The sequence below is a fragment of the Macaca mulatta genome, chromosome 6 (assembly GCF_049350105.2).
Source record: "Macaca mulatta isolate MMU2019108-1 chromosome 6, T2T-MMU8v2.0, whole genome shotgun sequence".
NCBI classification, from domain to species: Eukaryota; Metazoa; Chordata; class Mammalia; order Primates; family Cercopithecidae; genus Macaca; species Macaca mulatta.
Genome location: NC_133411.1, coordinates 180,090,130 through 180,102,970, shown reverse-complemented (window position 1 = coordinate 180,102,970; position 12,841 = coordinate 180,090,130). Strand labels below are relative to the sequence as shown.

Genomic DNA, 12,841 nt, shown 5'->3' with positions numbered 1-12,841 from the left:
TAAGTGTCAAGCCACAGGGAAGAAAAATACATGTTACAGTCCAGTGAAAATTGTCATTTATAATACTGGAAATTGTAAACTTATTTAAACACAAGATCAATAAATATATAGAGTAAATGACATAATGAGTCCCAATCCAGCATTTAAAGGGGTTCTGATAGGAATCTCTTGATCTCTTTACCTTACATGGTTAGCACTTAAAAGTAAAATCCCTGCAATATGACATTTAGAAGACCGTGTGAATTATTTTTCTGGATTGGAATACTTAACACTGAATAGTGCTTAACAGTGGCTAGGAAACCTTTTTTTGTTGGTTTTTTAAACACAAAGACATTTGCTGTTATAATGGGATTTGGCACCATAGTCTGTTGTATTAATATAATGCTAATCCATCTAACTAAATAATAACTTGGTAAAGGGCTTAATATTTACCATACACTACAGGCAAAAGATAAGTACATGAGAAAGATACTTGAAAAATCTCAAATGCAATCCAAACCAGTATCAAATAAATACACTTGTGTGATAAATTAGAGAAGCTGGGCATGGAGGTTCATGCTGGTAATTCCAGCTACTTGGGAGGCTGAGGCAGGAGAACTGCTTAAGCCCAGGAGTCTAAGAACAGCCTGGGCAACACAACAAGACCCCACCTCTAAAAAAAAAGAAAAAAAAAAAAAGAGAGAAACCAGAGGAGCATTTCTTAAAGTGATGTTAAGAGCAACTCAATAGGAATCACTTGGGGTGCTTGCCAAAAATGCAGTTGCCTGATTCCCACTAAATGACAAGCTCTAGTAGGCCCTGAAATGTACATTTTTAACACACAAGTTAAGAGAGTCTTATGCACCCTCAAGTTTGAGAATTACTGGATTGAAGGTTTGCTTGACTATTAGAATAAAAAAATTAGAGAAAAATTCTTGGAACCATACCAGTTGTCTTGGTGGACTTTAACTGCAGTGAAGTAACTCTTCGATGAGGTGATATTAACATATGGCTGATGTGACTCAAGTTTCTATTTTGTAATTTCTGTCTAACAGATATATCCTTCAATGATCATTCCATTCTACTACAAGGAAGCTTAATAACTTTGGCTTGAGATGTGGCCATTCCAAGATTAGTTTATAAAGGTGGAAGATGATAGACTAGCCCACTAGGAGATCAAGGAGCATTTCTTACACAGGTTGACTAACAAAGGCCTTCCAGATTTTACTCGTAACCTTGGGCGGGAGCAGGTGGGAAAGCCTGAACGAAGCCTGAGCATGATTTGGCTATGTTACTTAAGTAATTACTGCGACGACATTGGGCACATATTGGCTTCTGCATAATTAGGCAGAGATGTTAAAAAAAAAAAAAAGCCACTATAGTTTTCCAAATTCTGTAAGTTAGATCAAGTATGCTGTCTTAAAACATAAAATGTTCTAGGCTAACTCCCTGGACTGCATTATAACACTTCCAGGCCTGTGGTGGTGTTACTTCACATTTCATACAAAGACTCCCATGATGCATGATTGCTTACTAGCAAGTCACTGTGGGACACTGACAGCAGCATTTTGACAAAGGCCTGGAGTACATTGTCAAAATGGTTGTCCCCATACAACTTGAAGACGCCAAAGCTGACATAATTTCCACACAAGGCAGACTTGAGAGCTGAATAGCAGATGGAGATGCCCTTGAGTTTCATTGGATAAATCTGATCTTTTGAGAGGCTCCCAAGGGACAGGATCTGATTACCTGTTTTAGGGTAAAAGCAGAAAGAGAAAGTGACATAAGTAGATGTCATTCAAAGCAGTTATGGGACACACTATTTAACATTCTTACTTTACTGCGAATGTTCACTTCCTCCCAGCATATTTTTAACAATTTTTTTTTATTCATTGTAATAAAAAATATAAATACATATGGCAATTTACCTGGAAGTACAAAAGGCCCAAGGAAAAATCAATCAAGGATATTGGAAAAGTACTATATTTTTATCTGCATGGTGATTACACAGATGTATACATAGATATGTGAAAATTCATTAAGTTGTACTCTTAAGATTAGTTCATTTGGCCAGATGTCATGGCTCACGCCTGTAATCCCAGCACTTTGGGAGGCCAAGGCGGGCGGATCATGAGGTCAGGAGATCGAGACCATCCCGGCTAACATGGTGAAACCCCGTCTCTACTAAAAATACAAAAAATTAAACGAGCGTGGTGGCGGGCGCCTGTAGTCCCAGCAACTCGGGAGGCTTAGGTGGGAGAACGGCGTGAACCCAGGAGGCGGAGCTTGCAGTGAGCCGAGATCGCGCCACTGCACTCCAGCTTGGGTGACAGAGTGAGACTCCATCTCAAAACAACAACAACAACAACAAAAAGATTAGTTCATTTTACTTTATGCGTTATCCTGTCAGTAAAAAATTTTAAAAAGTAAGATAAAACTAAGTCAAGAGAAAAAGATAACCTGATTGAGATGCAAATTACCCTAAATTCTCGGCAAATTTTTAAACTTTTATATGAATTTGATTGAATTTGATCTTGAGTTACTTCACTTTTAGGAGCCTCACAGGTTTGGTATATGAATTCAATGAAATAACACACACAGAAGTTCTTGGTGCAGTGTATAGTAAATATTACTTCCTTTTTCTTCTTAGATCCTTCTTCGGAAGATCTCAAGAGATGTTTTAAAAATTGTACTTAAATTCTGTGTTGACCATCAGAAGACAAAGAAATGTTTGTATGATCACCTTAAAATCTTCTGTAGTAGTTAGCATTTACAATCAATAATTTGTTTCTGAAATGTGTGCTAGTTAGTATGTTACTAGGCAATACTTGATAATGCTTTAAAAAAATATAAAGTAATATATGTTTCTTACCTCTGCTTTTTCCTGGTCAAATGAGTATTGCTTCTAAAATTGAAACTAAATTCAATTTACAAAATTTAGAAGTATAATATAGTGGCTTATACCGTGTCAACTTAGCTAACAAGAATTAAGTTTCTTAGAATCCACTTCCCTTTATGGTTGTGGGCTACAATTGGCCAAAAGAGAAATTTGTGCGAGATTTGGATGCTGGGAGTGCAGTCGCTGCCATGACTTTCTGAAGGTTGCTGTGGTTAGAGGTGGTGAGAGTAAGAGGTAGAAATGCTGCTCGGTTTCACTTTGTCCTTGTGCTTCCTTGTTCTGTTTGTGTCTAGAACTACCAACCCTGCTGACCAGTATCTCCAAGCACGCCACCAAACAGGCGGTAGCACACTTACAGAAGCAATAGCTATGCAGAGGCAACAGCCTTCTACTGACTTCTATACCATAACACCAGCTACCTTCTCACCCCTAATCCTTTCATAGTTCCACTCTAGCACCTAAATGTGCCTGGTTTCTAGATTTCCCTGCAAATTCCAACTATGCCATTATTTCTGGAGGGCCGATTGGTGATTTTTTTCCCCTGAACCTTCAACTCCCCGCTTTGGCCCTATTTCCCCATCTTTGCCTAAGATTATATAAGGTCTAATTTCTAAGATAAGTTATACATTCCAAAAGTATTATTGTGCTTGTTTTTCCTGGTTTGCAGCTTGACTCATATATATATTATGGTAACCCCATGAGTACTAAGAGGTTAAGAAGGACCAATACTTCTAGCAGAGCATGAAACACAGGACCAGCCCAGGGTAAAAGTTCCCTCTTCTTGATCTGCCTTGGTCTGTTCCATGTATGTGGAGCATTTCTATATGCACATTTTCTTCTGTGTAGCCTTAGAAGTCCATGTGACTTTGCTTATAATTTATATATCTGAATGACAAAACCAGTGTCTAGAAGGCTGAAGCATATATTGTAATTTACTCCATATCAAATACTGTACCCTCTTTCATGATCTCATTGTAACTCACCTTAGAGAGATATAATAGTTGCATAAAGATTCAACTCAATATGATAGCATTTATTTAACAGCTACTATGTGTGAGGTGTTGGTATAAACAAATGAATAAAATAAACTCTCTGCCCTGAGGGAGTTCAGTCTGTTGGGGGAAATAGATCTGTAAATAAATAATTCCATACACTGTGACAAATGCCATCGGAGAGGTATGTCAAGATGTTATGTGAACAGAAAAAGAGGCTAACTTTCCTTTGGCAGGAAGGCAGGGGAAAGGCTTCACAGAACAGGTTAAGTTTGAAGGATAATTGAAGTTGCCACACGGACTTGGAAAAAGAGGAGTGTACTCTGGATAGATAAAGCGCAAAGGCATCAATGTCTAAGAAAGTCAGGTACTCCAGAAAAAAACAGTTCTAAACCACTGTTTTTCTACCTTTGCCTCAAATTCAATTTAAACCAAGGTTAGACATTTTCTCTCCTTCCCTTTCCCAAGAAAGAACAGCACTGTATACCCATGTGATGAAAAGAGCTAGGGTAATTTTGGTAATTTTCACTGGTTTTGTGTTTGTTGGGAAGGCCAAGGTAAAAGTGAGAAAACTTTTGGGGCCTTTTTATGCTGATATCCTTATGGGGAAAGTAAAGGTCCTATATTCTGTAGCAACAGATGAAATAAGCAGGCCAAGAACTGCCCGATGGGGGAAAAAAATCTGTAAAGGACAGGATAATCTATCATCAAGAAGCATTATCTAGAATCATAACTGTTGTCTCTGTATTAATATGTTGCAATTTGGCATATATGTCCTGCCTTTTGGACTATGTCAGACACATTTGTATTAACCCATTTATGCTGAACGTTGCAATTTTTTTTGTGTGAAAAATCAGATCTTGGAGATGACCTTGAGCAACAGGATACAAATAACTCCCACAAGCTTAGCGTCCTAATAATGGAACACTAGGCATAAATGGGTTAAGACAGTAATTAATATACTATTTTGACCTTGTAACAGTAGAATGATGAATACTTTTGAAATAGGAAACTACCTCATTTTGCTCAAGTGCCTCAGTGAATGTGATAGCTAGCTGACAACTGTATAGGCTGAATGTCTTCAGTCATCATTGGAAGGTGCAGTTATGTGAAGAGTACTGCGACTTGCTGACGTTCTTTTACTTCAGGTTACTCAACCCACTCTTGTCTCTCTGCAAACCAGCCAAGGTCTCTGGACATAAATGGTTTGGGACAGAATTGAAGCTGTAAAGGCTGGAGGGAATATAGTATTTCCCTTTCAGATTGAAAAAGAGAGCACAATGCAGTGTTGATAAGGATGTAGGAAAATAAAAAAATTGTTGGGAATATAAAATTAGTATAACCATTCTAGAAGGCAATTTGGTAACATTTATTAAAAATATTTTTAAAAGGCTGGGTGAAATGGCTTGCATCTGTAATCCCAGCACTTTGGGAGGCTGAAGGGGATGGATCACTTGAGCCCAGTAGCTTGAGACCAGCCTGGGCAACATGGCAAAATCCCATCTCTACAAAAAATTAGCCAGGTGTAGTGGCATGCATCATTACTCCCAGCTACTTGGGAGGGTGAGGTGGGAGTATCACTTGAGTCCAAGAGGCTGAAGCTGCAGTGAGCCATGATCACACCACTGCACTCCAGCCTGAGTGACAGAGTGAGACCCCGTCTTGAAAAAATATGTGTGTGTAGATCAATTTCTATATTCTAATATTAACATTCCATACCATTTATACCTTTCTACTAGCATCTGCACTCATATATACTGCCTTTAGTAAAAGTCAATCCCTCAACATGTCCAACTAGTTCCCATCTCCTCTCTCTTATGTGCTTAAGGACAAGGCACCAACAATTTTTGCCCTTCTCTACTATGCAATCTTGTTTGTTTGCTATTGGCTCATTCTCATCAGAATACAAGTCACACTATTGTCTCTTCCATTAAAAAAAAAAAAAAAAAAAGACACGTAAAACCTTCTCTTGGCCTCACTTCCTCTGTTAGATATTGCTCAATTCATTGTCTCCATTTCTTCTCTTCTCATTCTCTTTTATGCCCGCTCCACTCAAAGTGCTCTTTTCAAGGTTACTAGTGACTTCTGGTTGCTAAATGTAATGGTTGACTCTTAGTCTTCATCTTACTTGATTGACTGGCAACTTTTGATAGGTCATAGGTGACCACCTCGTCTTCCAAGACACATTCTCTCAATTTTCTTCTGTGTTCGCTCAATCTTCTTTGCCAGTTCCTTCTTTTTTACCTTCCAACACTGGAGTGCACCAGAACTCAAATCTAAGTCTTCCTCTATATTTACACTCACCTCTAGTTCTAGTAGGTATGTTGATGAAGCAAGCACACTTATTCCTAGTTCTTACCTAGTTCTGCAGCTGTAAATATCATTGAATGAGTCAAAGGACTCCCTAGACCTATTTTCCAAACTCCAGAATCAAAAATCCGTATTGGCACTCAACATTTCCACTTGGATATTAATCGACATCTCAAATGTAACATAACCAAAATGGAACTTTAGTCCCCCACACCCATCTTAGCCTTCTCCATCTCCATATAAGATGGCAACTACTTCTTTCTAGTTGCTTGTATTCCAATCTCTTGACTATATTTTTTTCTGTCCTACCATTCATCCAATGAATCAAGAAATTTGATTTGTCTTACCTTCATAGTATATCCAGAATCTGACCACTCCCACTGCTATTACTTTGTTCAAAGCCAGTATCAAACTTTGCCTGAATTACTGCAATATTGTCTTATCTGACTTCCCTGCTTACACCTTTAATCCTCTCTAGTCTACCCTTAATATAGCAGCCTGAGTAATGTTTTAAAAACTTAGGTCAGGCCATGTCATTCCTGTGCTCAGAATGTTCCTGAGGTCCTCTGTTTTATTTAGAGTTAAAGTCAAAGCGATGTTAGTGGGCTACAGGCCTTATATGATACTGTTCTTATTACTCTTCCTTTTGTTCACTCTGCTTCAGCTACTGACCTCCTTGCTGCCCTTCAGACATGCCAGATACACTCCTGCCTTAAGACTCTACCACTTGCTGTTTCCTCAGCCTAGAATGGTCTTCAAGAAATTCACGTGACTAACTCCTTTATTTACTGGAAGTCTTTGTTCAAATGTCATATTTTCAATGACGCCTACCTTGACCACTCTAATAATGCAACATGTCCCTAAATCCCTGGCACTTAAGATATGTGTGTGTATTTTTTTTTCTCTTTTAACAATAAGGAGTTTAAGGATCACAGCAAAGCTGAGAGAGAGGTACAGCGATTACCATACATCTCCTGTCCCCACACATGCACAGCTTCCCTACTATCAACATCCCCTACTAGAGTGGTGCATTTGTTACAATCTGGACCTATACTGACATATCATTATCAGCCAATGTCATAGTTTACATCAGCATTCACTGTTGGTGGTGTACATTCTGTGGGTTTGGACAAATGTATAATGAACACGCATCCACCATTATAGTATCACACAGAGTTTCAATGCCCCCCAAATCCTCTGCTCTGCCTATTCATCCTTCACTGTCTCCTAACCACTGGCAGCCACTGAGCTTTTACTGTCTTCATAGTTTTCCCTTTTCCAGAATGTCACGTAGTTGGGGTTATATAGTATGTAAGGCTTTTCAGATTGGCTTCTTTCACTCAGTAAGAGTGATTCTTACATATCTTTTTGTAATTTTATAGCTTTATTATTATTATTTTTTGGTGCCGAATAACATTCCATTGTCTGGTTGTACTGTTGTCTATTTATCCACTCACCTACTGAAGAAAATCAGTTTTAGCGATTGAGAATAAAGCTGCTATAAATATTAGTGTACATGTGTTTGTCTGACCATAAGTTTTTGATGCCTTTGGGTAAATACCAAGGGGCATGATTACTGGATCTTACAATGACTATGTTTAGTTTCATAAGAAGCTGCCAAACTGTCTTCTAAAGTGGCCGCACCATTCTGCGTTCTACCAGCAATGAATTAGTGTCTCTGTTGTTTCACTCTCTGGGATTAGATGCCCCCTTATCCTAATCTATTTTCTTTCTTTTCTTTTTTTCTTTCTTTTCTTTCTTTCTTTATAGCACTTATTACCTTCTTTTTCTTTTCTAATTTTTTTATGGAGACGGGGTCTCACTGTGATGTCCAGGCTAGTCTCAAACTCCTGGGCTCAAGCAGTCCTCCTGCATCAGCCTCCCAAAGTGCTAGAACTACAAGGCATGAGCAGCTGTGCCCAGCCTACCTTCTAATTACTAGTTAATTTCTTTTTTGGTTTGCCCACTGAGGTATCCAAAGAGCCTGTAACAGCACCTGCTGTTCTTATTACACATCTGTTGAATGAATGACTGAAACTCACAAAGCTGAATGTACAAAGTTATTGACTGAAGCACTATGAATGATAATGAAAAAGCAGATGTTCAGCTAAAGGCGATTAATAAATTATAGTATGACCATAAAATGGAATATTTTGCAGCTATTTAAAAAGAGGTAGATTTATATATGCTAGCATAGAACAATGACCATAATATAAATGAAAAACAACAAATCACAGAATAGCAAACATGGTATCATGTTTGGGAAAATACGTGTGTATGTACACATAGAAAGCATAGAAGGGCACATACACTAAACTGTTAATAATGGTTAACTCTGGGTGACGAATGGGGGGTTATGTTTTCCTGTACCAAGTGAAAAATGAAAAATTTAAAGCTTACAGAGTTTATTTTGAAATAACATTGCTGGATCTTTTCCCTCCATGAGTGTATTATTTTATAGTTAGAGAAAAGCAAAAAAAGAAAAAAAATTATTTTGGATGAAAAAAGATGGGAAAGAAAGTGATAGGTACAGAAAACATGATAGAAAAGACATGGCAGTGCAAGTGGGCCGACCCCAGGCTGTGTGCTTATGGCGGTTCCACACCTTTCTTAACTTTGCAGCATAAGTTGCTGACATAGAAGATGGAATTTCAGCACTGATGTAATTTTGTTTCCGAACTCTTGGAGTAATGTTGTCCCAATAATGTAATTACAGATTTACGTATGATTCACTACCTTTTTTGAATAAAAGATTTTGTATAGGTTATTTTATAAGCATATTAGTAGATATAAAAATCTTAAAAACATTAACTTGCAACCTCAATATTTAAAACTATTTTGAAGTTTCTGTTTTCTTTCAATTGTTGCCATGTATATAGAAGTCTAACATGACCTACAGCATAGGTAAAATTTGAATTCTACCTTGATATGGCATTATTTATATTTTCCATAAGCTGGGTAACCTGAAAAGATAATTTTTAATGGTTGCAATGTATTCCACTGAACTGACATATCCTTCTGTGTTATTCAAGCATTTTGCTATTTGTAGCATTTTGTTTGTTTTCCCAGCTTTTACTATTATGGATAATGTAACATCAAGGATCTTTAGCTGTAGTTAGCTGTCCTCTATCATGAGATTATTTCCTTAGAAGAAAAATAGAAATGAGTTTATAAAGGTTATGGACATTTTTATAATTCTTGCTTTTCCATAGAGCCATACCAAGTAACTGAAAAAGAAAAAAAAATCCCAGTATTTAAAGCTTACAGTTTATTTTGAAATCATTATATATTTTTTCTTATTTCTTGAAAGGAGTTTCAACTAGATGCACAATTGTTAACTGGTGGCTACCAGCAAAACCTACTTCTAGTCCCTCAGTCAGATGCAACCACTTCTTGAGTGATCTCATGTGCAAACAATAGACTTAGGTATTGGGGAAAGTCTTGTCCCAGACTGAATAGTAACAAAAAGAAAACTATATTGAAGATGGCAAGATGGCAAGGATCCTACATATAGTCTTAGAGTAGTACACAATATTCTATAAATTCCCAAGAACTGGTATACTTTTCTTTGTGTGATAATATGAATTTTGTAAAATCATATTATCATATAGGAGGCAATCATGTTGAGACAGGAAAGGAAGAGTAGACATAATTTTATGTCTACTAACATTGTATGCTAATTTAAATAACAATTCTGGCCAGGCGTGGTGCTGAAGCCTGTGATCCAAGGACTTTGGGAGGCTGAGGGGGGAGGATTGCTTGAGGTAAGGAGTTTGAGAAAAGCCTGGGCAACATAGTCCTCACTATGTTGCCCAGTGAGGGCATAGTCCTCTACTTAAAATTAAAAAAAAAAAAAAAAAAAACAAGGCATGGTGGTACATGCCTGTAGTCCCAGCTACTCAGGAAGTTGAGGCGGGAGGATAACCTGAGCCCAGGACTTCGAGGGTTCAGTGAATTATGATCATGACACTGCACTCCAGCCTGGGTGACAGAGTGAGATCTTGTCTCAACAAAAAACAAAACCAAACCAAAAAAAGCCTAATTCTATTCCTTTCTCTTCTAGCTTTACATCAAATAATTCACCTACCACAACGCTATCAAAGTGGTTTCTCAAAAATGTAAATATGGTCATACTATGCAGTATTTTCCTTAAAGAATGTGTATCTTCAAGGATAAAGTTGTAATTCTTTTTTTTTTTTTTTTTTTTAACAGAGTCTTGCGCTGTCGCCCAGGCTGGAGTGCAAAGGTGTGATCTCAGCTCACTGCAACCTGTGTCTCCCAGATTCAAGCAATTCTCTTGCCTTAGCCTCCCAGGTAGCTGGGATTACAGGTGCCTGCCACCACACCTGGCTAATTTTTCGTATTTTTAGTAGAGACGGGGTTTTACCATGTAGGCCAGGCTGGTGTCGAACTCCTGACCTCAGGTGATCCATGTGCCTCGGCCTTCCAAAGTGCCAGGATTACAGGCGTGAGTCACCGTGCCCAGCCTAAAGTTGTAATGCTTTACTTTGACCCAAAAGTTACTTCATAACTGGTTGTCTCTCACTGCCTAAAGCTCCTTAACATTAGCTTTAGTCTTCAGTAATTTTGAAATTACTTGAGTTTCCTAACCAACCAGGCTGTTCTATATTTACGTGCTTTGTAAAATCTATTTTCTCCTTTAAATGCCCTTCTATAACTTCTGAGCCTTATTCTTTTTCCTTCAAGAAATATTGCCTTCTCTAAACCCCCCATTTCAGCTAGAAATCTCTTCCGGGCTCCTATGGCACTCTAAGTACTTCTCAAGGATAACCCAGAGCACAACACATCATAATTCTTTCTTCATTTGTCTGACTCCCCTGCTGGACTTAAGTTCCTTAAGGGAAGAAACAGTAAGATTCTTTTTTTTTTTTTTTTTTTTTTGAGACGGAGTTTTGCTCTTGTTGCCTAGGCTGAAGTGCAATGGCACGATCTCAGCTCACTGCAACCTCCGCCTTCTGGGTTCAAGCAATTCTCCTGCCTCAGCCTCCTGAGTAGCTGGAATTACAGGCACACGCCACCACACCCGGCTAATTTTGTATTTTTAGTAGAGATGGGGTTTCTCCATGTTGGACAGGCTGGTCTTGAACTCCCAACCTCAGGTGACCCACCCTCCTTGGCCTCCCAAAGTGCTGGGATTACAGGTGTGAGCCACCACGCCCTGGTGGATTCTTTTTTTCTTTTCCTTTTGCATCTTATTTATCTTCCTATGTCTCACAGGATCAGAAACATGTTAACAGTAAATGCTCAGCCAGGCACAGCGGCTCACGCCTGTAATCCTAGCACTTTGCGGGGCCGAGGCGGGCAGATCACTTGAGGTCAGGAGTTTGAGACCAGCCTGGCCAACATGGTGAAACACCGTCTCTACCAAAAATACAAAAATTAGCAGGGCATGGTGGTGGGCACCTGTAATTCCCGCTACTTGGGAGGCTGAGGAAGAAGAATCGCTTGAACCCAGGAGGCAGAGGTTGCAGTGAGCTAAGACCATACCACTGCATGCCAAGCCTGGGTGACAGAGCAAGACTGTTTCAAACAAAACAAAACAAAACAAGTAAATGCTCAACAAATGTTAGGTGCATGGATGAAGGAATCCACTGAAATCTAAGCACGTGTTCAGCTCAAGGCCTTGCTTTGATCCTGGTTTTGGGATCCTCAAGGTGTTGATCATTCCACTGCCTCCACAAGACTTTTGTGAACCTTACTCTTTGCTACTTTGTAATCATATGCCCTAACCAACTGATAAGATCTAAGACCGTATCCATAGTTCCTGGACAATCTATTCTCTCGAGAACTGTTATTTTTTGGTGACATTTTATTAGCTCTCTAGTTATTTTAAGACCAATGAATTCTTTAGCTATCTTCTTGTAATCATTTATACATAAGTATCATTTATACATAACACCTTGGAAATATTGTGAGTTCAGTTCCAGACCACTACAATAAAGCAAATATCCCAATAAAGTTAGTCATACAACTTTTTTCTTGTTTCTCAGTGCATATAAAAGTTTACACTGTACCGTAGTCTATTAACTGTGCAACAACCTTATGTCTAAAATAATAATGTATACACTATAATTAAAAATATTTTATTGCTAAAAATTCTAGCAATCATCTGAGCCTTTAGGGAGTTGTAATCTTTTTCCTGGTGGAAGGTCTGGTCTCGATGTTGATAGCTGCTGACCGATCAGGGTAGTTGCCAAAGGTTGAGGTGGCTGTGGCAATTTCTTAAAATAAGACAACAATGAAATCTGCTGCATCAATTGACTTCCTTTCACAAAAGATTTCTCTGTAGCATACGATGCTGTTTGATAGCATTTGACCCACAGGAGAACTTCTTTAAAAATTGGAGTCAATCCTCTCAAACTGTGCTGCCACTTTATCAACTAAGGTTATGTAATATATTTTTTTTTTTTTTGAGACGGAGTCTCGCGCTGTCACCCAGGCTGGAGTGCAGTGGCCGGATCTCAGCTCACTGCAAGCTCCGCCTCCCGGGTTCACGCCATTCTCCTGCCTCATCCTCCCGAGTAGCTGGGACTACAGGTGTCCGCCACCTCGCCCGGCTAGTTTTTTGTATTTTTTTTTTTTAGTAGAGACGGGGTTTCACCATGTTAACCAGGATGGTCTCGATCTCCTGACCTCGTGA

General features: G+C 38.7%; 1 protein-coding gene across 1 annotated transcript in view; it reads right to left on the bottom strand.

Annotated features, from left to right (window-relative positions):
* Window positions 1–12,841, bottom strand: part of RANBP17 (RAN binding protein 17) — a 439,101-nt gene that overhangs the window by 58,011 nt on the left and 368,249 nt on the right. The window contains exon 23 of the mRNA XM_015141394.3: window positions 1,514–1,728. Within this exon, the coding sequence (XP_014996880.3) occupies window positions 1,514–1,728 (215 nt within the window). The remainder of the gene's footprint in view (window positions 1–1,513; window positions 1,729–12,841) is intronic.